The sequence below is a fragment of the Schistocerca americana genome, chromosome 3 (assembly GCF_021461395.2).
Source record: "Schistocerca americana isolate TAMUIC-IGC-003095 chromosome 3, iqSchAmer2.1, whole genome shotgun sequence".
Classification (NCBI taxonomy): Eukaryota; Metazoa; Arthropoda; class Insecta; order Orthoptera; family Acrididae; genus Schistocerca; species Schistocerca americana.
In genome coordinates this window covers 532,594,378-532,621,419 of record NC_060121.1, presented here as the reverse complement: position 1 = coordinate 532,621,419, position 27,042 = coordinate 532,594,378, and the positions used below count along the sequence as shown (strand labels likewise).

General features: G+C 45.7%; 1 protein-coding gene across 1 annotated transcript in view; it reads right to left on the bottom strand.

Moving 5' to 3' along the window:
- Positions 1 to 27,042, bottom strand: part of LOC124606203 (pancreatic triacylglycerol lipase-like) — a 425,509-nt gene that overhangs the window by 87,439 nt on the left and 311,028 nt on the right. The window contains exon 5 of the mRNA XM_047138172.1: positions 4,307 to 4,440. Within this exon, the coding sequence (XP_046994128.1) occupies positions 4,307 to 4,440 (134 nt within the window). The remainder of the gene's footprint in view (positions 1 to 4,306; positions 4,441 to 27,042) is intronic.

The following is a 27,042-nucleotide window of genomic DNA, read 5'->3' as shown; positions in this document are numbered from 1 at the left end:
ATCTCGAAAAATACGTTTTTAATGCAGTAAAAATCAAATGAAATCGACAGTAAATCTCATAAGAGAAGGTCTTTGAATACAAACAAATCACTGAGAGATTTACACATAATGATATCATAAGTGAGATTGTAAAATGTCAGTTAGAAAAGGATGGCTCAATTTTTAGCGTAACAAACTAACTTCAAGGTGTCAGAAGAAACTGGGAGAGGACCCCATAAAAGACGTTTTTCTAACATTAAAATGTATAACATGTAGGAAGATGATGATAAGGGTACAGTAAGCTCACAATTATGGTTTTAGGCAATATGCAAAGTGGAAAATCTGATATTTACTTTTTGACTGGATGTATTATCTGATAGCAGTTTGTTTAAGATCAACATTATAATAGTCTGTTTAGAAACATGACACGTAATAATTAGAAATGAATCAATGATGTAGAGATCACACAAAAAAATTACGTGAAATTCGAGCATAGACTATGAAGGAGAAAAATCGCAACCTCATTGACTCCATCTGTTTTGAGCTAAAAAAATGGTTTCTAACATATTATTTCCACATTGTTTCATATATAAATAATGGTGCGATGACTGACAAGACTCATTTAAATCTTGATAACCTGCCATTGTAGCAGCAGTAGCCGATCTAATAACTACGCCAGACACTTGTTGTCTTATATAGGCGTTGCCGACCGCAGCGCCCTATTCAGCCTGTTTACATACACTATGTGATCAAAAGTATTCGGCCACCGCGGAAAACATACGTTTTTCATATCAGGTGCACTGTGCTGCCACCTACTGCCAGGTACTCCATATCAGCGACCTCAGTAGTCATTAGACATCGTGAGAGAGCAGAATGAGGCGCTCCGCGGAACTCACGGACTTCGATCGTGGTCTGGTGATTGGGTGTCACTTGTGTCATACATCTGTACGGGAGAGTTCCATACTTCTAAACATCCCTACGTCCACTGTTTCCGATGTGATAGTGAAGTGGAAAAGTGAAGGGGCACGAACACTGAATAAGCATACAGGCTGACCTCGTTTGTTGACTGACAGAGACCGCCGACAGTTGAAGAGGATCGTAATGTGTAATAGGCAGACATCTATCCAGACCAACACACAGGAATTCCAAACTGCATCAGGATCCACTACAAGTTCTATGACAGGCGTGAGGTGAGAAAACTTAAATTTCATGGTCGAGCGGCTGCTCATAAGCCACAGATCACACCGGTGAATGCCGAACGACGCCTCGTTTGGTGTAAGGAGCGTAAACATTGGATGATTGAACAGTGGAAAAACGTTGTGTGGAGTGACGAATCAGGGTACACAGTGTGACGATCCGATGGCAGGGTGTGGGTATGGCGAATGCCCGGTGAACGCCATCTGCCAGCGTATGTAGTGCCAACAGTAAAATTCGGAGGCGGTGGTGTTATGGTGTGGTCATGTTTTCCATCTAGGGGCTTGCACCCCCTTGTTTTTTTTTTGCGTGGCACTATCACAGCACAGGCCTGCATTGATGTTTTAACCGCCTTCCTGATTCCCACTGTTGAAGAGCAATTCGGGGATGGCGATTGCATCTTTCAACACGATCGAGCACCTGTTTTTAATGCACGGCCTGTGGTGGAGTGGTTACATGACAATAACACCCTTGTAATAGACTGGCCTGCACAGAGTCCTGACCAGAATTCTATAGAACACTTTTGGGATGTTTCGGAACACCGAATTCGTGCCAGGTCTCGCCGACCGACATCGATACCTCTCCTCAGTGCAGCACTCCGTGAAGAATGGACAGCCATTCCCCAAGATACCTTCCAGTACCTGATTGAACGTATGCCTGTGAGAGTGGAAACTGTCATCACGGTTAAGGGTGGGCCAATACCATACTGAATTCCAGCATTAGGGATGGACGGCGCCACGAACTTGTAAGTCATTTTCAGATAGGTTTCCGGATACTTTTAATTACATAGTGTATATCTGTATTTAAATAGGCATGCCTTAACCAGTTTCTTTGGCGCTTCAGTGTATATTCACCAACTGCAAACAGGAATGCCCTGTAACTTCCGCAAATACTTGTGTCTGCCATGTTGACAACGCAATGAAGGTCCTTATATAAGAGCAGAAGCCCTGATAACGACGCTGGGACCTGAAAATGTGCACCGTCGTAAAAAATCGCAACGGCAAAAATGATTAATAAAAAGTAATGGAAGTTTGGGAATACATTTCTCTAGGTAACATACTTAAGTAATTAACATTGATAGATCACAGGTTAATGTAAGCTCAAGATATGCCATTACAAATGTGTAATCTCCAGAATGTTTAATGCAAGCATACAATCGTGCATGCATTCAGTTGTACAGATGTCAGGTGTCAGTGTGTCGGATGGTTTCCTTGCCACTTGCACTTGGTCGGTCAATACAGTGACAGTAACTGCTGTTTGTGGGTGCCGCTAAGTTGTCGTCCCATGATGTGCCACATGTGCTGGATGGAGGCAGATCTTACCATCCAGCAGGCTGAGGCAACATGTCGACACTCCGTAGAAGGTACTGGATTACAACAGTGGTTTGTGGACGAACTTTATGTTATAGGGAAGCACCCCCTGGAATGCTGTTCTGGAATGGCTGCACAAGAAGTTGAATTACCAATCTGATGTACAAATTTGCAGTCAGGTTGCGTCGGATAACAATGGGAGTGCTCCTGCTGTCATACGAAATCGCACGCCAGACCATAACTCCAGGTGTAGGTCCAATGTGTGTAGCACGCAGACAGACTGGCTGCAGGCCATCAACTGTCCTCCTCCTAACCAACACACGACCATCACTGGCACCGGGGCAGAACCAGCTTTCATAAGAAAACACAACAGGCCAACATGCCCTCGATCGACACTACTGAAGTCGCAAATGGCAGTATTTGTGGTCTCTGGAATACACGCTACAGGGTGTCACGTTCGGAGCTGCCCTGGAAGTAACTGATTTGTATCAGTTTGTCGCGTCACTGTGGTGCCAACTGCTGCTCAAACTGCTGCTGCAGATGCAGAACGATGCTCCAGAGCCATACGCCGATACGCTGGTCTTCCCTCTCGGCAGTGCCACGTGGCCGTCCGGAACCCGGTTTTCTTGCGACTGTACGTTCTCGTGACCACCGCTGCCATTAATAATTTACAGTGTCTACATTCCTGCCAATTCTTTCTGCGATATCGCAGAAGAAACATCCGGCTTCTCGTAGCCCTATTACACGACCTCGTTCAAACTGAGTGTTGTGTTGGTAATGGTATCTTTGCCGCCTTAAAGGCATTCTTAACTAACATCAGTTCACCACGCTCAATCCCAGTTTCTTTGGCGCTTCATGTATGTTCACCAACTGCAAACAAGAATGCCCTGTAACGCTCAAGACAGGAACAACATGTGCTTCAAGCAATCTTGAATGGCATCCTCATAGTGACGATACTGGTGTCATTCTTTGGTGACTAGCGTGAATTTGTAATAGACACCATCTTTTAGATGTAGATACGCACCTATCAACTTTCGTGTATGTCGCCCAATTCCTTCTTGATGTTGCGCTGCCGGCCGAAGTGGCCGTGCGGTTAAAGGCGCTGCAGTCTGGAACCGCAAGACCGCTACGGTCGCAGGTTCGAATCCTGCCTCGGGCATGGATGTTTGTGATGTCCTTAGGTTAGTTAGGTTTAATTAGTTCTAAGTTCTAGGGGACTAATGACCTCAGCAGTTGAGTCCCATAGTGCTCAGAGCCATTTGATGTTGCGCTTTTCCTTCAGTCAATGTATACTGGCATATTAAAAACACTATAAAGAAAATACAGACTGATTTTATTATTAAGTTTTCCATTTGTTTTAACTTTCTTGGTTTGCCAAGAATAGCTAAATGAGAACTACGAAATAATTTTGCTAGTTGTGATACTTTAGACTTTGACGGGAGTTCTTCGCAAAGAAACGACTGTCCAGGGATCGTGGCGTATAAGTAATTACAAGCGCACGCTGTTACGCGCGAATGACTAGTATTGTCGGCGAGCATGCCAAGTAAAGTTGCTGCCTCAGAAGCCATGCAACGGCTTCAGGAGACCAGTGGTGTAGAAAAAATTCCAAGCGATTTGCTGCAGCATCCTAACCAGAGCGACAATATTGATTTGAAACATGAAGTTACAAACGAAAGAAGGTCTCTAACTGAAAGAGAAAATGAAACAGTGTAAATTTGTTGAGAGAGACCTTTCACACTCTTGCGTCACTTGAGAGGAAGCTGTGCGTGTCGCGTCATTTGTGAGGCGAGCAGTTTGCGGCCGCGAACGCTTCGCCCCCTTACCGTCTCGCATCATCATGACGGTCTCGGTAGTGCCGGAGCCCAGGTACCCGTGCGCCATGAGCACTGTGCGCCGCCGGGGGTCGTAGTCCGTCTGCTCGACAGCCTCCAGCCGCAGGTAGCCGCGAGGGTGTGACCTGGAGAAGAAAACAATGCAGATCACCCGAAATGTCAAGGAAGACAGCGGAGAAAGTTTGAGGCCATTACATTCTGCAAGACGAGTTTATAACAATGTTCTAGTCTCTCAAGAAGTTTTCTGTGTGAGGGTACTGTAAGATTTTTGCCCGAAATTTATCAGCACACCATACTAAGCCGTGATTGTTTAGTCGTAAATCTGTCTGTGTGTGTGCCAAACCAACATATGCTATTATTCTGTATCTAACTGAAATTTTTAAATCAAACATTTAATATAGTTAGTTTAGAAGTATTTTACTGCTAATATGAGTCCTATTGTAATTTTGAATTCGTATCCTCGCAAATATTTTAGTGGATAGAGTGGAAACTTTCAGGCATTTGTTTAGCAACCTGTATTCACTGTTAAGTGCGGGAAAGCGGATATAGGAAACAGAGCCAACATGCCGAGTGAAGCGTCCTGGGGTCGTTCTCTAAAGGTCACACGCGGAGGATTGTAACAGTAGAGGAAAATACTGTGAATTTCTTGGTGTAAGCCATTATCCTGCTTAGGTTGTTGTTTTATTCTGGAACGAACAGTTTATTTCATAATTTAGCAATTAGCTAATGTCACCCCTCTTGGGCATTATGGAGCACCACAGGAAGAAATGTTATGAGAGATGGGGTGACAAAACGTTTCCAGACTACCACTGTAATACAGGTTGGCTATAATTAAACTTCCCCTGCTCGAGGCAGTGTAAACGGAAAACTATTTACAGTATGTGCACCCAAATTCATAGAAATGACGTTCAGACTATGCGTGCAGGATTTGCGTTGTTACTAGTGATACTGTCGTTATTTGCCGTTGGGAGCCGACTCTGGCACGGCGAAGCAGGGTTGAAACACAAGCACCAGTATAACAGTTGCAAACAGTCAACACACGTTTGGACAATATGAGAAGAAGTTTACTCGTAAAGGTGTTTTATCAAAACAACAACAATAATGCTGCGGCTCTTCGCGAGTATCGAGGCGTAAGGCGCTGGGCGCTGATGACCATGCAGTTGAGCGTCCCACAAGCCAAATATCATCATCATCATCATCATCATCATCGAGGCGTTAAGGAAATACTGACAGTGCTCTTTCAGCACCGGGTTTGAGGAACAGGATTCGTAAATTCCAATTATCTGGCGATTTCGGAATTGCTCCTTGGGTACGCCGGCAACCAATTGCGGCACAAACTGTAGACGAATTTACCGTTACCATGGCTGAGAACGCAGGACGCAAAGTGCGATCATCAAGCAGTACGCGAGCTGTGCCACTACAGCTGAAGATTCTATGTAAATGGAAGGGAGATCACTGCTGTCTGCTGCAGCGGGACCTTAAGCGGGAATCAGCGGCGTCGAGCGAAAATGTGTGCCGGACCGGGATTCCAACCCGGGATCTCCTGCTTACCAGACAAGAGCGGTAGCCACTGCACCGTCCGGGACACAGAGTTATCGCCACTGCACGGACTACCTCGGCACGCCTCACGGCCGATCCACATTCCCACCGACCGCCACCTATTCGCAATCGCTGTCCATTATATTCCCGTTCGCTACTCAGAGATCCCCACAGGAGGTCGTACGCCTTTCGTGCATACGCAATGAAGATAGTGGATCCATTGCCCAGCCAGACTTGTCAGTTATAAGAACGTGTGGTGTGTCTTCCGTCGAAGGAATATTTTTATAGCTGAACATTCCATGGACAATCGCTCTGAAATTGTTACGAAAAATTGTGAAATGTAACTTTAGTGCGGCTCCAGGCTGTCGTGGATACAGATGGTCGTCACACTGAGCAACGTTTGTAGCCAGGAACGTAAAAGTTGCAATCAATTAACAGATGTTACCCTCTCGTGTGTATATTAAAATATGTTACTTTTAATAGTTTACTCCTTATTTCCGTTCCGCGTGTCCTTACAAATATTTTCACAAAATTTCGAAGTCCTACGATCACTCTTTTTTCGTGGGGTACTTCTCAAGTAACGAAAGTTTAGTTAAACCACCCTGTACACCAACAAGGATTTGAACTGGAGCATTAGAATCGTCGGAGAACAATCCTCAACATTGTTGCCATTATCGGTATGTCGTACGAAGAAGTACAGGCAATCCTCCACATGCGCCGTGTTGCTGCCAAGTTCGTCCCCAGGCTGCTGATTCAACACAGGACCAGAATGAACACCACGTGAAAATCTACCAGGCCGACCCTCAGTAAGCCGTGGATGACCCCTCCTTGCTGTGGAGGATCATTACGGGCAGTTAAACATCGAAATTTTATGTAAATCTAACGTGGTGGAGGCTGGGGAGGGGTAGGGGGGGTAGCATGGAAAGGAAAGGGTCTACTGGTGTTAGCTGCATTGGAACTGTACACGGAATCAGCGGCGAAGAGCGAAAATGTGTACCGGACTGGGATTTGAACTCGGAATCTCCTGGTTACGAGGTAGTTGTGTTAACCACTGCGCCACTCAGACAGTGTTTGTTACAATTGCGCGGACCATTTCGGCGCCACGTAGCGCCACCTGTCCACAGTACCCGTCCATGTCCTCCATGCTCGCTTCTTTGAGATTCCAGCTGGAGGCCGAAATTAAATGTGCACCTGCACTGAAGGTGGCAGAATCATTGCCCATCGTCACGAAAGGACAGAGACCACGCATTCATATAATTTATTCGCCTCGATGGGTAATGAACGCACCACCTTCAGTGCAGATGTACAATTATGTTCGACGTCTCAAAGTACCGACTGTGTCTACACTGCGGATAGATGAATCTAGGTAGGAATGTGGGTCGGCTGGGAGAAGCGCCGACGTAATTCGCGCAACTGAAATAAACACTGTGTGCTTATGGCGGTGCCTTGTAAGTAGGAGATCCTGGATTCAAATCCTATTCCGGCACACATTTTCATAGTTCCTTCCCTCCCGTTTCTTTTCCGTTCTCCCACCTCCACCATCAAATTACATAAAAATGTATTGCAGCTGCGGATCTCGCGTGGTGTCTGACATCACGCATTCACATAAACGTCAAAAGTTGCCACCACAGCGGAGTTCCGACAATTCTACGACCGCCAAATATTTGGGTTATCTTATTTCTAAGTTTGATTTTTCTCATAATTTGTCTTCTTTAAGTATGCTTTCGTGTAAGGACCATGAAGATAAAATAAGAAAAAAATATGGCTCGTACGGAGGTAACAGAGTGTCGTTTTTCACTCACTTTGTCTGCGAGTGGAACAGGAAAGGAAATGACTTGTAACAGTGTAAGGTACTCTTCGCCATGCACCGTACGGTGGCTTGTGGAGTATGTAGGTAGATGTAGATGCTGGTGTAGGTAATTCACTTGTTGATTTTGCCTTGAACAAAAGTAATATGTTTAAGTACAATATCGAGGTGAAATGTGAACAATGCAAGTAAAAATATGTAGATTTCAAGAGACATACGTAGTGAGTGGGTTTGACTCCCTGTCGAGCACACTGTGTTAATGAGACAGGGAATTTTATGACTCTTGCTACCCAGTGTAGAATAACAGATAGGGAACTCCGTCACAAACTCTCTCAATAATGCCGAAAATTCTGTAGCATCTCATTGAATACATATTAACCTACAACCAACAGCTTAAACTCCCGTTTTATATGATTATCCGAAAAAATTATTTACTGTATTATTTTCTTCTCATTTCCTATCCTGACCCATGTGTCGTCATAAAATTTCATGTTACGTAGTATACCTAAGCAGATTCCTGTTGGACTCTATATTAATACCAACATCAAATTGGATATAGTTTCAATGTAGTTTCTGCAGTAGTAGGAAAACTTAAGCAATGCTTATCTTAAGCTCATTGCATAAACTGAAAACATGTCTTCATAAACTGGTTAGGTTAGCGTTCCGATTACACGTATCTGTAAGACGAAGCCAACGATGGAAACGAACCAAGTACGTGTTGCTGCAGTGAGGAGCATCAGTTACATTCGGGAGATTGTATAAATTTGACATAAACTTCTGAAACTTCAGTAACTGCACTAGAAACAACATGCAAGCTACGAAAGGAGAAGTTTTCTTTGAAAAGTGAGGTAAAAGAAAACGGAGTGCGACTTTTAAGTAGCTTATTTCCTCATATGCTTCATTTGAGTGTTGCTGGTTACTGGAAAGATAAACAAACGCGTAAAACATTTTGAAATTGCATCTGGCTCTAACAAATGTACAGCGAGTAATTTTTCATTGTATGTGCACTTTCAGATACAACTATTTGCTTTAAGCCTGAGTAATGGTAAACAGTTCTTAGCACTATTAAGCGCCTCCGTCTAAGCTTCTTATTTCTCTCATGTCCACACGACCGTTAAAACGAAAACAGTTCCATTAACGGTGGCGAATAAAAGGTTCGCAGTATGACGGGGGAACCAATTCCAGCAAAATATATTTTAAGAAGTGACTAGAGGATTTACTTTATCGATAAGAAAAAGAAGCAACTGTGATCGGCGTAGCTGCTGCATTAAAAACGAAGTGTCCGCATTCAGCGCGACCTACATTAACACTTCAGAGGTACACCGGTAGCTACGTACTTTCGCCGTTTTCGCACGATTTAAGAGACCGGAAGGCCGCCTTAATCCGAGCACAACTTAGCTTTCTTCGGGTAACATTACACCTATTAAGGGCGCAGCCGGGTAAAGTGTGTGTGGTGCGTGGTGCTCCCGGCAGCTCCTCTTTTGGGGTGACTTTATTACCGCTTTCGCACCCTCATTAGGAGCGCAAAATTAAGGAAATGCGCTGCAGCGTTGCATTAACACCGTAACAAACAATAAAAACGGCCATTTCGTGTAACGACGTCCACTACAGGTCCATGAGGCTCGGGAAAAACGGTTCGTTATCTATGATAATGAAGTCGTTACTCTCAGCTGGAGCACGAAATGCGTGCTTTAATACAAACGGCACGTTTGAGTTTTTGCTCTTGTAGGTCTTCCCCGTGCCGCCCTTCCTCCACCATTTGTAGCACACTTTCTCTGTCAGAAATAAACATCACAAATCACTAAAGCGGTAATAACTTTACTCTCTGCTGTTTTTGCCCAGCTTACCGGACAGAAAGTGAGGGCGTTTCAGAAATCATAGATAGGACGATCGGACCATTACAAGACTTTTTTTTTAATCTGCCAGCCTAACGATGCCAGTGTACGTACTAACCGTTCGCTACATAAATGTCATCTGTAAGTGGATCGACTATGACATCACGGACCCAAAGCGAGTCGTATTTAACTGAACTTACGTCTAAATTTTTCGAAGATCGATACGTCCAACTGTTCCAGTGTTCTCTCGCTTCGCCCCCCCCCCCCCACCCGCAATCACCTTACGGCACATGGCGGAGGTTACCTCGTACCACTAATAGTCATTTCATTTCTTGCTCCACTCCCAAACAGAACGAGGAAGAGACGACTGTCTATATCCCTCCGTATGAGCCCTAATCTCTCGTATCTTACCTTCGTGGTCCTCAGGTGCAGTAAATGTTGGAGGCAAAAGAATTGTTCTGCAGTCAGCTTCAAACGCCCGTTCTCTAAATTTTAATTTTCTCAAGTGTGTTTCTCGAAAAGAACGTCGCCTTCCCTCCATGGATTCCCATTTGAGTTCCCCAAGCATCTCCATAACGCCTGCGTGTTGTTCGTACCTATCAGTAAGAAATCTAGCAGCCCGCCTCTCAATTGCTCTGATGTCTTCCTTTAATCCGACGTGGTACGGATCCCAAACACTCGAGCAGTGCTCAAGAATAGGTCGCACCAGCATCTTGTATGCGGTCTCCTTTACATGTGAAACACCCGTTCCTAGAATTCTCTCAGTACACCGAAGTCGACCATTCACCTTTCCTCCCATAGTCCTCGCATGCTCGTTCTTTTTCATACCGCTTTGCAACGTTACGCCCAGATATTTAAAAGACGTGACTGTGTCAAGCAGTACAATAGTAATGCTGTATCCAAACATTACCGGTTTGTTTCTCCCACTCATCCGGATTAACTTACATTTTCTACATTTAGAGCTAGAAAGGGAGTAAAGTTAAATCTTGACGGCAGTTTGGCCAGTAGCGAGGAAGAATCAACACAGTAGCAGAAGTGGGAGACCTTGTTGAACGAACGATGCAGGGAGCAATTTTTACGGGAAATCCACTGTATGAAATTGGACATTCTAGTCCCATGTGATCAAAGATAAATCGTAAACGTTAGCTCCTGTTCCGCGTTTGGAATCCGCCTGACGCACACATAACCACAACACTTCCTGACGAGAACTGTGCGGAAATACACCACCTGGGAAAAAGAACTGAAGCACCGAGAAGGGGAGGAGGAAATCAGATGAAAGGAGAGGGAATGTGATGTTATTGCAGTGATTACAAAATCGAATCAAACTCGCAAAGAACTTGACAGTATGAGCCCGCTTATCAGCATGGCTTTGAGCTCACTCTGGCCTGGATGCATGCGCTGATTCGCTTTGAGAGGTGTCGTAAAGCCGTTGTATCCTCTCCTGAGGGAAACTAGCCCACAACTGTTGTGCCCGTCCTCGACATCTCGAATTTGGCAATGGAACGGAGTTGACGCCACGGGTGATCCCTCACAAGTTCTATGGGAGACAGGTCTGTGGATCTTGCTGGGCAGTGAAGTACCTCAACATCACGTAGACAGTCCATACGGACAAGAGTCATGTGTGGACGAGTATTGTTCTGTCGAATACCTTTGCATGAGAAATAAGATATGAATACTCTGGATGTCCGTGAAGCACCGTTGCGCCGCCCGAGTTCCATTAATGGCTACCAGCCGTCGTCTGAAGCCATACTACTCGTCTCACCACGCCGTAATGCCAGGCTGTTTATCATGGCGTGTCTCTTCAAAATGCTGGAACAGTAGTACCTCTCTCACGGTCGCCCTATGCTCACCGACGCCAGTTATTCAGGACAGCCTGTCGCTGTGTCCGAGGGATTCTAGGCGCTGCTGCTACGGTCGCAGCTTCGAATCCTGCTTCGGGAATGGATGTGTGTGATGTCCTTAGGTTAGTTAGGTTTAAATAGTTCTAAGTCTGGGGGACTGATGACCTCATATGTTAAGTCCCATACTGCTTAGAACCATTTGAACCATTCTGGACAGCGCAGAACTGTTGAATCACTGAACACAATGCGACGACATTCATCAGTAGACCACACTTCCCGATCACGACACCACTCCAAATGCAGCATTTTGTGTTGTGGTATCAACGGCAGCCTGCTGCTATTCTCCAACCAATGGAGAGGGAGTACTCAAAATTTTGCAAGCAGTCTATTACTTGTTCTCATAAGGCAGGGGCAATGTTGAAGACTTGGTGTATGATTGGTGCACAAACGGCAACGCTTCTTTGCAATGGTCAGACACGGTCAACTGGAGTCTTGACTGCGAGTGTGCTTCTCCTCAGGTTCCCACGCAGTCCAGCACCGGGCCACTGTCACACTCTAATCGTCCCTACACAACTGTATAATACGCGATTCGACCTGCCGGCGAAATGGAGACATACAGTAAGGTTCTTTTCAAACTACGTCATTTGCTGATAACACTGTCTCACAGGATTTCGCGGCATCCCCGTGTTCTCCGCACTTACCTCTCATTATCTGACGATGATTACGCTCTTAGATACTTTACGTGGCCCGGTACCAACACTATTCAGGAACACCACCAATGAACTCTTCTGACTGTTGTATCTGTCACACAGAGTTGCAAATCGAAATATTTACATACCCACCGATGATATGTGTGCGTGTAGGAAATTAGGTTGACGTCAGACCCGGTTTTCTGGTTACTTTCTGGGTACTTCAGATTTTTTTTCCAGGCAGTGTATATCAAATTATTCTGACGGAAACAGAACGCAACGAGCTCGAATCACCTACTTGTCCTCGTGCTTCCCATTTAAGTCGACGATGCTGGAAACTTCACCAGCAGAGGCACAAAACCTCCATCTTCAGGAAAAATAGACTTGCTACAATTGTAGCACTTCTACATCAGGATGAGAGACAAGGGAACTAACATGTGCCTCTCCTCAAGACGGGCCAGTACCTTTCTGGATTGATCGAAATTCGTGCTTTGATAAGTGCGGACTAAATTCGGTGTGAATCAATAGATGCTAAATTCAAACTATATGGTACATTGAAACGGTGTGTCGGATCTTGATTCGAATCGGAGACACCTTTCGCGTGCAGCATTCTTCGCGACTGAACTTCCTATGCACAACTCATGACTCCGTCCCTCTCGCCCGCACGGCATTTCTCTTACCAGCGCCACTCTCCTACTTCCCAGATTTTCTTTTTTTAATGTGGAAAGAATCCTCTAGGTTGAGACTCACTCGTTTCTCCGCGATATCCTTTCTTGTAGGTTTACACAAACATAGCGTTGTTAGCTCTATGTTCATGTACGTATGTCACCTTGGCAATAGTAATTTTAAAGCGGTGACGAGTATAGGATGTTGTTCTTGCCTCTGTTCACTGTAACAGACCTGCATTTGCTTCAACCTACAAAGGACGATGATGAGAATTTAACAATATTACAGTGCGTACTTGAAAATGGTTAACAGCTGAAATCAGCTGATCGTGTAAATAACAGTGATTCTATAAAAGCCAAGATGGAAGACAGAACTGTATTGCAATCAAGAAATGACGCTGCATTAGTGCATTCTCCATTTTATAGTAAGTTACACATAATTTATCATTTTGAGACAATTTTATTGACATTGGTTCTGTTACTTTTGTACAGGGCTGTCATGTTTTTCGATGCATTTTTGGTTACGTGACACAAGTTTTTCCAAACCATTGTTGCACCAGGTCTGGTCCAGTGCTCGTAGCCAGCTATTCACGCTGATGCGACTTCATCATCGGTGTTAAGTGTTTACCCCCAAGATGACATATGAGTTGGGAGAACACGTGAAAATCACTTGGGACAAGACCTGGTGAATAATGAGGATGCAGGAACATTTTCCAGCTATATCTTCCGAGCTACGCGTGGATTATTCGAGCTGCATGACGCCGAGCATTGTCATGAAGTAAGTAACTAAGACGTTTTCTTTTGATGGCAGTTCGCAGATTCCTCTAGACATTAAGACACCTCTCTGCATTCATTGTGTTGTTCCGCATCAGGTGTTGAACGAGTAAGACGCCCCGGTAGTCCCTAAATATGGGTGCCATATCTTTCTCTGTCGGATAAGTGACCTTTACCTTTTTTGGGACACTTCCACCAGGTTTCTTCCATGTTTTGTCTCAGGGATCGAATGATAGGCCCAGCTATCACCCTAATTTCGATTCGCATACAGCCATCGCTACACACACAGGTTATCTGCCGATGTACATCGACAGTGGTTAGTTGTTTTTCTGCGAAGAAACGATTGTCGGAGGGCAGCTCAAAAGCCGAAGCACTTTGTAGTGTTGACTAAATGCTAATTGGTAGCATACTGGGAAGATGTTGCGGTATGCTTTATAAGACGGTTTGAGCGTTGTAAAAGTATACCAGTCGTACTCTTCAGCCCTTACAGGTCACGAGTGCAGCTTATTTTGCAGAGATTTAGAATAAGGAGTGTGAGGAAGCGACTCTTACCATCCAAATACGTCTTGTACTACGGGATGCTTCAAAAACACCAATCTGAGTTTATAAGACCATATATTCCACTTGAGAGAAGACAGAAACGGAGAGTAAACTTTAACTTACGCATAGGGCTATAAAGTTTCATTTTCAAAAGAACCATCCGATTTTAGCATGGTATTTTTTCCACACACATGCACCTGTCACTGTGGGGTATAGGATTGCGTTTAGGGTGAAAATTCTCTTTAATCCTTCACAAATGTTCAGTATCTCCACAGGACGCACGACAAGCGTGCAAATGAAAGTCCAATTCGTTCCACAGTCCTGCGTACCTGGAGTTTCTGCATTCACAGCAACGTCGCCGTTCATGTAAAGTTATTGCAACGAGAGTCACATAGCCGGCGTGTTTCGTAAACCTACACACAGAAAAAAATAAGTTACCATGACAGCAAGCGACCTTGGACGCCAGTGGTGTAACGCAAGAGCTGCACACCTCTTACGGCCATTCCATCGCTGAGGCAACGAGGAGATGCAGTGCGCCATTCTCTACGAAAATCACGCTGCACACTTGTGACTAAATTGCACAGGTTGCAAGGGAGTACGCAAAATGCCTCTTACTACGGTGTTATCGCCATCACGATTCAATGCGAATGCAAAACAGTGCCCCAAGTTTCCGCTTTCATTTGTACTGACCAGTGTCTCCCAACCTTTCTGGGACCATTACCCCAGACAGTAATCGGATATAGGTGAACCATAATCAACATAAGTATCCAACTATCTAGAATGAAAAAGAATTTTGTCTCAACACCTTTATTTTTGAACAGACGAAAGATAAGTGGTACTTAGTTCTTTTAGATGTGTTACACGGTCCAGTCACATATATGTGACCACAGCCTACGTTCAACTTCGAACTGCACTCACAGACGGCAACAGGTAGCACACGCGGTGCAGGGCACGCAGGATAATTCACGAGAAATGTTACACAATTTGTGAGATGATTCTACATGTGAAAATAAAGCGAAAAATTCCTATGGTAATGACTAAGATTTTCGATCGTTACAGAATTGGAGCGGGTTCAAGGCTACACACATCTGTGAATGAATCTACAGACAAGTGTGAATATTACTTACTGCAATGCTGTGTAGGTGCTATAGTGTACAGGATAATGGTCGGACAGATGACTGATCCATTTTACAAAAGGATTGGGGGTTCTCGAACAGATGGCAGCGCTGTAACTTGGCACCAAGCCAACAGCTGCTTGCGTACCCAGTGTGCAATCCTGGGTTAAGTGAGTGAGCAGTCTTCAGGCCATGCGCACTTTTGGAAGACGTGACACTAGAGCAACGACGGCAAACGTACCCGCAACGTGATGGATCACCGATTCACTGTACCAGACAAGTATCCCACTATCTGAATAACACATTTCCTTGACGGTGGATTGGGCGTGGAGGACCCATAACTGACCTTCCAGATCATCCGATCTAACCCCATAAGTCCTCTGTTCATAGGGCTGGTTAAAAGGGTATGTGTACGTTATGAAGTTCGATTCATGTGAAGAACTTGTCGCTCGCATCACCGACGCTGATGCCCGCATGAAAGCCTGCCGAGATGATTTTTCATGTGCAACACAACACCCCTCCCCCAACGCATTGTCAAGTGTATTGAGATGGATGGGGGACATTTAGAGCACTTCTTGTAGAATGGATCAGTCATCTGGCCCACCGTTATTCTGTCCATCACAGTGCCTACACAGCATTTCGGTAAATAATATCCACAGTTGTCTTCATAATCATTCGTGGATGCTGTAGTCTTCAACCCACTCCACGCCCGTAAAGATCGAATATCGCATACATTATCAAAGGACATTTTCGGTTTATATCCACATGTAGAACCACCTCAAAAATTATGTGACATTCCTCCTAAATCACCCTGAATAAAGCGTATCGGGAGCGCGTGGATAACAGTGCTAATGCGGGAACACAGCGATTTACCTCACGTCAAAAAGGATGTTATCATTGGTTTTTGGTTTTTGCGTTTTGGGTCATGGGTGGAATTATTTCCTAAACGGCTACGTTTGTAAGCTGTTCGCGTGCCGCTATGGTTCAAGATACCACGGACGGCACTATCTAAAACCGCCGTCGGGAGGACTGTACAGCACCGTGAGCCATAGACCCATGAGCCATAGATGACAGGGCTGAACGGCGACTGCGGAGGTTAATACGGGCGAATAATCGTGCAACTGTGGAGTAACCGCCCAGACGGATCAAGGGGCTACCAACGATGTCTACTCAACGACCGTTCGGCGAACGTTGCTGCGCATGGGCCTCTGCAGCAGGCGCCTGGTTCGTACACCCATGCTGACTGCTGCTCTTCGGTGACAAGGCTGGAATTTGCAAACCAGTACCTCAACTGGACGTCCACTGAGCGGTGGCAGGTGGCCGTTTCGGATGGACCACGTTTTATGCTCTGTCGGGCAGACGGCCGTTGACGTGTATGGTGTGAAACGTCTAAAAGCAATGCTCTCGTCACTCTGAAAGGCACAATGAAACAACTCAAGTGAGCATTTGTCCTTGGGGATCATACACACCAATACATTTTGTTTGTTTCTCCTCAGCACAATGACGTCCACCAGCAGGCAATGCAACGTGTCATATAACTCGCTGTATACGTGTGTGACTCGAAGAACACCAGGGCGAGTTTACCTCACTCCCCTGGTCACTAAACCCCCCAGATTTAAGCTCAATAGAGAATCTGTGGAACCACCTCGAACGTGGTGTTGGCGCCGTGTATCCTCGACCGAGAAACCTAGCAGAGCTGGTCATATCCCCGTCGGCACCTTCGAGAACCTCACTGGCTCGCTTCCCGCACACCTCGTAGCGGTACGCGCTCAGAAATGTGCTTATTCAGGCTTTTGACGGGTGGTCACATTAACGTGCCGTCCGCTGTGGCCGAGCGGTTCTAGTCGCTTCAGTCCGGAACCGCCCTGCTGCTACAGTCGCAGGTTCGCATCCTGCCTCCAGCATGGGTGTGTGTGATGTCCTTAGTTAGGTTTAAGTAGTTCTAAGTTCTACCCTAGATGACCTCAGATGTCAAGTCCTAAAGTGCTTAGAGCCATATGAGCCATTTTCACATTAACGTGACTACGAGTGAGACAATCGGTACTGGTTATCTTTAACACCTTTTTTGTATTGAATGATGAAACAATTCTCAGTGGGTTGCGAGTACTACCTACAACTCCTCTTCAGAAAAAAACAATAACTATCCACAGTGAGACTATACAATAGTTGAAACTTCATGGCAGATTAAAACTGTGTGCCGGACCGGGACTTGAGCTCGGGACCTTTGCCTTTCACGGGCAACTGCTCTACCATCTTTTGTTTTATTTGGTTTTATTTTGTTCGTTTTTGATCGTTGTGTTTGGTCGTTGCGGACGTCACATGACATCCGTTCAAGTTCGTTGTTGATCCTTGAACAGCTCTCTGACCGAACACGCTGAGCTACCGTGCCGGCTCCATCTGAGCTACCCAAGCACGACTCACGACCCGTCCTCATAGCTTCAATTCTGCCAGTACCTCGTCTCCTACCTTCCAGACTTCACAAAATCTCTTCTGCGAACAATAGTTGTCATACATGCTTCCTCTGCGCTATTCCTTTCCTTAGTGACACGTGCTTCACCCACACCCTGAATCCCGTGCAGAATACTTACCTTGTAAATCAATAAACTACTGGACGTCTTACTTTTCAAGTCTAAAATTTGGAAGATTTAACGCTGACAGTGCTTTGTATAAGGGGCGACCAAAAAGTATCCGTTCGAGAGGGTTTCTGTAGCGTACGCGCAGCGTAGTACGGCCCCCGACACGTGTATACAAGCACCGACGTTTAGGCAAGGGCGTCAGTGTGCCATTAGTGTCCCAGCAACGTGCGTGCGTTGCAGGCGACGAAAGCTGATGCCGGCACTGGGGACCGGAGACGAAAGCGGCGACGATGCGGTAGTGTCATCCACAATCCTCTCGTTCATAGAAATTTGAAAGCCAGTTGGAAATGTGACGCACTGATTACTGCGAGACGGGGTTCTGCTACTTCACGGTAACGTACGTCCGCATATCGCAAATATCGTAAAACAGAAGCTACGTCAACTCAAGTGGGAGACACTCGAGCACCCGCCTTATAGTCGCCTCCCCATGCGATTGTCATCCCTTCAGTCCGCTAAGAAAAGCCTGTAACGGCCGGCAACTCCTGTCGGGCGAGGATGTGCAACGGGCAGCTACTGAGTTTTTCACGCAGCAGGGCACGGTCTTTCACCAAACTGATGTCTTTAAGTTGTGCGTCTGAGAATTGATTGCCTCAGTGCTCATTGCGATCTTGCCTGATTAGTACACCGATTTTGGACTCTACGGTCTTTGAACGGAAAGTTTTTGATCGTCCCTCATAGTGACAGCAAACTGGGTCGGCCGCCAGAGTTCCGTGGCTTCGACGTGGACTGGTCATTAGACGTCTACTGAGTAGCATAGGCAAAAGGGACATTTCAACTCTTCTACAGCCACCCAAGCCGACTGGTGGTGATGTTAGTGTGAACTGGAAACAAGAAGGAACGACCAGACCTCACGTACAGACGACCGGGGACCGTTGAGCATTGCGAAGATTGGTTGTAAAACGTAGCGTGAAATCAGCGGAAGGAATCTCTCGTGGGCTGTAATGTGCTACCGTCAGTTCAGCTACCACATTGACTGTGCACAGAGATTTAAGAGAGGAATGTAAAATGGCCAAGCTGCTCCTCGTATGTCACACATTTCTGTATTCAATCCTAAGCGATGTTTGAGGGGCTGTGAACAGCGACGACACTGCACTGTAGATAACTGAAATCGAGTGATTCGGAATGAGGAATCACTCAGATCCTTGTGGCAACCCGATGCAAGCCTCTGAGTTTGGCGAATGACTGCAGAACGTCACTTGCCGTCATGTGCAGTGCCAATAGTGAGGTACGGAGGAGGTGGTTTTACGGAATGGGCGTGTTTTTGGTGATTCGTGTGTGGTATCACTGTACTTAAGAATATGCTAAATGTGGAAAGGTGAAATGGAAATGGAAACGATGTCCCATGCTTCTTTACAGAGCGTAGGGGAACGACGCGGGACACCCGCACCGTTTTACTAGGCAAGGTCCTAGTGGAGGTGGTTTGCCATTGCCTTCCTCCGACCGTGATGGGGATGAATGATGATGATGATGAAGACGACACAACAACACCCAGTCATCTCGAGGCAGGAAAAATCCCTGACCCCGCCGGGAATCAAACCCGGGACCCCGTGCTCGGGAAGCGAGAACGCTACCGCGAGACCACGAGCAGCGGACAAATGTGGACAGATACCAACACAAAATTTACAGCATTGTGTACTGTGTACTGTAGAGGAACAATTCTGAGAGGATGAATATTTTTATCTGTATGACAATGTATCCTGTCATAAAGCAGCCAATGGTTTATGGACATTAACATTCTTGAAACGGACTGGCCTGACCAGAGTCTATATCTGAACACAGTGGAACACTTTCCGGATAAGAGAACGTCAATTTCGCTCCCGACGCCAGAGTCCTATATCACAGCGTTCTCTGATTTCGGCTGTTGTGGCATAATTGGGTGTCATCCCTGCACAGGCAGTCAGACACCTCACTGAAAGCGCTCCCAGGTCAGTGCAAGCTGTCATAAAAGAGGAAGTTTCAAATATCCCGTATTAATGTCTAATAATAGCTGTCCAGATACTTCCCTTCAGATGATGTTTATCGCAGAGAAGTGACTTAGCCACAACTGAACCTAATAAAAGACAGTTTAGCAGTATGAGGGCAATACTGGTAAAGGCTGTGAGGGTAGAGACGCGCGTCGTGAATGGATAGTTCAGTTAGTAACGATGTAGCAAAGTCAAAGCTCCCGTTTCGAGTTCTAGCCTGCACATAATGGTTCATATGGCTCTGAGCACTATGGGACTTAACATCTGAGGTCATCAGTCCCCTAGAACTTAGAACTACTTAAACCTAACTAACCTAAGGACATCACACACATCCATGTCCGAAGCAGGATTCCTCGGCCACTCTGGCCGGCGCCTGGCACGTAGTTTCAGTCTGCCACAGATATGGATGCATTTTCTACTGCCAGATTTCGGATTTACACTTTGACATTAGTGTTATTAAAATCGCTGATGAGTTTGAAACGTTCTTCTCGTTAGAACCTAGTACGCCAATGGTTATGCTGAAAAGTAAAGTCTCCGAATATTTTATGTGCAGCCCTCCACCGGTAGAGAGCTCCGAATTGTAGCACGTGACATGCCGGAGCGTACCGTAACTATGTCGTGGTGTGGGAAACAGCGCGCTGTAGTCGAGCTTCGAGTCCGTCCACAAATGCAGCACCCCCTTCTTCAGCATGACAACGCCAGACCAAATACTAGCTCTGCGACATCTGCAACTATCCCGTGCATTGGAAGGAAGAAAAGGGAGGAAGATTGGGTTTAACGTCTCATCGACATCGAAGTCATTAGAGATGGAGCAGAATGGGCGAGTACATCGGGCGTGCCCTTTCAAGGGTACCATCCCCTATTTTCCTGAAGCGATGTAGCAAAATCGCGGGCAACCTGAATACGGATGGCCGTCGTCCTCCCGAATACGAGTCCAGTGTGGTAATTACTGCGCCACCGCGCTTGGTCCCACGCCTTGTCTTCACTGTCATCGATCACACTCCACAGTGTGCCGAATTGGCCCCATCCGATTCTCATCTGCTTCCGAAGTCTAAAGAACACGTTCGTGGACTTCTGATTCACAAAGATGAAACGGTGCAAGCAGAAGTGAGCTTGTGGCTCCGTCAACAAAGCCGAATCTTATACCGTGACGGTGTCAACAACCTGGTCTCTCTCATTGGGGATATGTGTTCGTCGCCAGGGTGACTCGGTTTCAACATAAATATGTAGACATCTTTACTAATAATAAAACTGCAAAAACGTCATGTTTCGCTAATCTCCAAATCTACCAGGTGAATTTTCATGAGGTAACTTAGGACAACGCACAGACTTTATTTCATCAAGTTCGTACCAAGGAAAAAATATATCCTAATTTAAAGTTTTATAAATACGAAAGTGTGTTCGTCTGTAATCTTCCCACGACTAAACCGATAACCAACTTCGATGACGTTTTCTATGGAACTAGCTTGAACGTGGAGACAGAACACAGGATACTCTAGATAGCGCATAGTACAAGATATTTATTTGTTTGAAGAAAATTATGCAAATTACGGAAAATATTGGGAAAAAGTATCCATTTTCTGACATTTGAAATTTATCGTATTTGTGAAAATGCTTTTGTTGATTGACTTGTTGAACACAATACGATTCAACATAATGAATACAATGCTTCTATTATTCTCAATGTCTTCAATCCATACTTCCTTAGCATACCATAACACATGCGAAAGTAACTCTGTTATGTTTTCGTGACAAAACTGCTGAATCAGTTTCGATGAAATTCGGTATTGAGACAGCCTGAACGCTGAGGAAGAATATACGCTACTTCAGAAAGCAAAAGAAAGAACTCGACACTTATAAGCGTTAAGGGGGGGGGGGGGGGGGGGGATGAAACACGTTCTTTTACTTCGGCGCACATAAACCATGATAAAAATTATTAAATTTGTTGCATAATGTACGCGTACAGCGTGTAGCTGCTTCAGTAGCATGGTGCACAGATCCGCGCCCTTCCTCTTCGCTCGCCCGCGTGCACCACTCAGCAGCAACACCGTGTACCCAAACAGGCAGACACATGAGGGCAGCTGACGTTATTGCATGTATAATGCTTACTTACTCATCACCGCTTATCATAGCAGAACTACTGATATGCAAGCGCAGCTACAGTTACCACCGGCCGGAGTGGTCGAACGGTTCTAGGCGCTACAGTCTGGAACCGCGCGACCGCTACGATCGCAGCATCGAATCCTGCCTCGGGAATGGATGTGTGTGATGTCCTTAGGTTAGTTAGATTTAAGTAGTTCTAAGTTCTAGGGGACTGATGACCTCAGAAGTTAAGTCCCATAGTGCTCAGAGCCATTTGAACTACAGTTACCAGTTTTTGGTCAACAAAGACGTAGAATGTTAATAACGTTTGTTTTACTTAAAAGGCTTTAAGAGTTTTCACGTAAAAAACTCGGAGGCATTACTTTTCAGCATGTTGTCGTATATGTGAACAACAAATCTGCAACGCATACATCCACACAGCATGACAGCGTAGAATTACGAGGATATGAGCAAGTACTGAAAAATTGGCACGTCATCGAAATCAGGTGATCAAGCAGTATAAACGTCTTTGATCGTAATACAGCCAAAAGCTCAAAAGCCGAATAGAGAAGTAAATTCTAGCTGTGGTAGCAGTAATGTTAGTCATTACAAGGGGTGTTCAATATGTGATGCAACACATTTTTACTCAGCCAATTGCGGTTAAGAAAACATTGAGTCTGTTTTGGGTCGAACTCGAATATTCCCTCTGTAGGCCCTATACTTTCATGAAGTTCTGATACGTGGCAGCGCTATACATAGCCTCACAGAGGTGACTGTGACGGAGGTGATTTCCAAACAGAGAACTGTCACTGAGTTTCTTTTGGCGGAAAATCAGAGCATCGAAAATCTTCATAGATACTTATAGAGTGGCTATTAAGACCTGGCATTGAACAAAAGTGCGTTAAGTCTATGGGCGAGCCGTCTGTCATCTTCGCAATAAGGTCGCGCAAACCTGTCCGATCAACCGCGTGCCAGCTGCATGCACACTCCTGTGACTCATGCAGTGCTGGGACGTGCGGACACTCTCAATCGAGGTGATCGACGGATCAGGAAGAAACATGTCGCTGCCCATATTGATGTCCCTGTCGATAGTGCTGATACAATTGTCCACTAGCTGGCGTACTCAGAGATGTGTGAGCACTGGGTTCTTCACCGACGAACAGAAGACCAAAAAGTGCAACGGAGGTCGATCTGTGCGGCAATGCTTGCGCGTTGCGAGACTGATCGTGATAATTTTTTGTCAAACATCATCACATGCGATGAAACATAGGTTCATCACTTCGAACCGGATACAAGACGGCAATCCATGGAGTGGCCCCACATCACCTCCCCTCCGAAGAAAAACTTCAAATCCAGACCCTCAGCAGGTAAAGTCATAGCGACGGGCGTCTGGGACTCTAAGGGGTTGTTCTGTTTAATGTACTCCATCACGGTGCAACGATCAACTCTGAAATGTACTCCGCTACGCAAATGAAGCTGAAGAAACTGCTTCAGCGTGTTCGTCGCCACAAAAAATGCAAAAGAACTCCTCCTTTTCCATGACAACGGAAACCGTCACACAATTCTGCACACCTGAGAAGGATCACAATACATCATTGGATGCTCATCCGTCCTACAACCCGGATCTCGCACTTCCCGACTTCCATCTGTTTGGCCCAGTGAAGGATGCATTCCGCGGCAAGAACTACGTGGTTGATGGGGAGGTTATTGATGCAACAAGACGTTCGCTCAGACGTCATCAGTACAGTGGTGGTTCCAGGCGGGAATACAGGCCCTCCCACTATGGCGATGTAAGGCCGTCGCATTGAACAGAGATTATACTGAAAAGAAAGGTTTTATAGCGAAAAGACTGGGGAATAATGTGGCGTACACGAATCGTGAATAAAAACAACTTGCTTTCAGAAAAAAAGTGTTGCATCACTTATTGAACTTCGCTTGAAGTAATCTGGAAGACACACTGTCCTTCGAGTGGGAGCGTCCAGAAATGGAGGACGCATTGAGGATATTGCCACCACTCGTCGCATTTGGCGCCGCCCCCAGCGTCGCTGCAGGCCTGCTGCTGGGACGCTAGGCCGCTGGGACGGACGGCTGCTACCGCCGCCCGCCCAAGCCACCCCCGCCAACCCCGCCTCCGCTGTCTCTCTGGAATGACCGCCATAAGCGACCCTGCGCCGCCTAATGATGACGATATGGCGAGCCTTCCGTGTCGCCGGCTAACGGCCTGCTCAACCGGCAGTTAGCAGCGAGGCCGACGCGCACACGCTGGCGCCGTAGCCCCAGCTGCACACGCAGGCGTGAGTGCCTCTGCTTTCCAGGCACGGCACTCCATGCATGGGGAGCGTTTACTGGTTTGTTGACGGTGGCAGGCATTATAGTGATATAGGAACGGAGTAAACCAAACAGGAACTTAAAACTCTATTTTTCCCGAGGGCCTGTAGTTGCGCTGAATGGTCCGATGATGAGATGGGAGATACGATGCTGCCGGAGGAGCATGAGAGGGCACTGAAAGACTAAACTGGAGCAGACGGCGTTTCGTCTGAACTACTGATATATTTGGGAGAGGGAGCCAAGACAAAACTACTCCACCTGGTATACAAGATGTCTAAGACAGGCGAAATACCCTCAGGGCACCGGTATGTGTTAAAATATCAGGGAAAACATGCCTGCTGCTACAGAGAGTCAGAGACGGCAAAAATTGTAGGGGAAATTGACAGAGGAATATGTATAACAAATAATTCAGAATGTTCATTGTGTCTGCTAGTCTCAGATGCAGCGGTTCGTTCTTGAGTCATCAGTCTTCTGACTCGTTTCATGCGCCCCGCCACGAATTCTACATCTACATCTATATCCATACTCCGCAAGACATCTGACGGTGTGTGGCCGAGGGTACCTTCAGTACCTCTATAGGTTCTCCCTTCTATTCCAGTCTCGTATTGTTCGTGGAAAAGGATTGTCGGTATGCCTCTGTGTAGGCTCTAAACTCTATGATTTTATCCTCATGGTCTCTTCGCGAGATATACGTAGGAGGGAGAAACATACTGCTTGACTCCTCGGTGAAGGTATGTTCTCGAAACTTTAACAAAAGCCCGTTCCGAGCTACTCTCTCCTGCAGAGTCTTCCACTGGAGTTTATCTATCATCTCCGTAACGCTTTCGCGATTACTAAATGATCCTGTAACGAAGCGCGCTGCTCCCTGTTGGATCTTCTCTATCTCTTCTATCAACCCTATCTGGTACGGATCCCCCACTGCTGAGCAGTATTCAAGCAGTGGAAGAACAAGCGTACTGTAACCTACTTCCTTTGTTTTCGGATTGCATTTCCTTAGGATTCTTCCAATGAATCTCAGTCTGGCATCTGCTTTACCGACGATCAACTTTATGTGATTATTACATTTTAAATGACTCCTAATGCGCACCCGAGGTCTAGGGGTAGCGTTTTTGATTCATAATCAAAACGTCTTCGGTCCCGGGTTAGATCCCCGCCACTGCCTAAATTTTGATAAATAATCAGCATTGGCGGCCGAAGACTTCCGGCATAAGAAGTCAGCCTCATTCTGTCAACGGCCTTGTTAAAGAAGGCGGAGGAGCGGATAAAGGTTCAGGGCACTCTCTTGTCCTAGGGGTGGGAAATTGCTCCTAAAGGCGGAAGAATCAGCAGTGATCAACGACATGAGGATGCAGAAGGCAATGGAAACCACTGCATTAAAGACACGTAACGTGTATCCACAGGACATGTGGCCTGTAGTTGAAGAAGTGTCATGATGATCTCTCCATTGGCAAAAGATTCCGGAATAGTCCCCCATTCGGATCTCCGGGAGAGGACTGCCAAGGGGGAGGTTACCATGAGAAAAAGATTGAATAATCAACGAAAGGATAACGTTCTACGAGTCGGGGCGTGGAATGTCAGAAGCTTGAATGTGGTAGGGAAACTAGAAAATCTGAAAAGGGAAATGCAAAGGCTCAATCTAGATATAGTAGGGGTCAGTGAAGTGAAGTGGAAGGAAGACAAGGATTTCTGGTCAGATGAGTATCGGGTAATATCAACAGCAGCAGAAAATGTTATAACAGGTGTAGGATTCGTTATGAATAGGAAGGTAGGGCAGAGGGTGTGTTACTGTGAACAGTTCAGTGACTGGGTTGTTCTAATCAGAATCGACAGCAGACCAACACCGACAACGATAGTTCAGGTATACATGCCGACGTCGCAAGCTGAAGATGAACAGATAGAGAAAGTGTATGAGGATATTGAAAGGGTAATGCAGTATGTAAAGGGGGACGAAAATCTAATAGTCATGGGCGACTGGAATGCAGTTGTAGGGGAAGGAGCAGAAGAAAAGGTTACAGGAGAATATGGGCTTGGGACAAGGAATGAAAGAGGAGAAAAACTAATTGAGTTCTGTAACAAGTTTCAGCTAGTAATAGCGAATACCATGTTCAAGAATCACAAGAGGAGGAGGTATACTTGGAAAAGGCCGGGAGATACGGGAAGATTTCAATTAGATTACATCATGGTCAGACTGAGATTCCGAAATCAGATACTGGATTGTAAGGCGTACCCAGGAGCAGATATAGACTCAGATCACAATATAGTAGTGATGAAGAGTAGGCTGAAGTTCAAGACATTCGTCAGGAAGAATCAATACGCAAAGAAGTGGGATACAAAAGTACTAAGGAATGACGAGATACGTTTGAAGTTCTCTAACGCTATAGATACAGCAAAAAGGAATAGCGCAGTAGGCAGTACAGTTGAAGAGGAATGGACATCTCTAAAAAGGGCCATCACAGAAGTTGGGAAGGAAAACATAGGTACAAAGAAGGTAGCTGCGAAGAAACCATGGGTAGCAGAAGAAATACTTCAGTTGATTGATGAAAGGAGGAAGTACAAACATGTTCCGAGAAAATCAGGAATACAGAAATACAAGTCGCTGAGGAATGAAGTAAATAGCAAGTGCAGGAAAGCTAAGACGAAATGGCTGCAGGAAAAATGTGAAGACGTCGAAAAAGATATGATTGTCGGAAGGACAGACTCAGCATACAGGAAAGTCAAAACAACCTTTGGTGACGTTAAAAGCAACGGTGGTAACATTAAGAGTGCAACGGGAATTCCACTGTTAAATGCAGAGGAGAGAGCAGATAGGTGGAAAGAATACATTGAAAGCCTCTATGAGGGTGAAGATTTGTCTGATGTGATAGAAGAAGAAACAGGAGTCGATTTAGAAGAGATAGGGGATCCAGTATTAG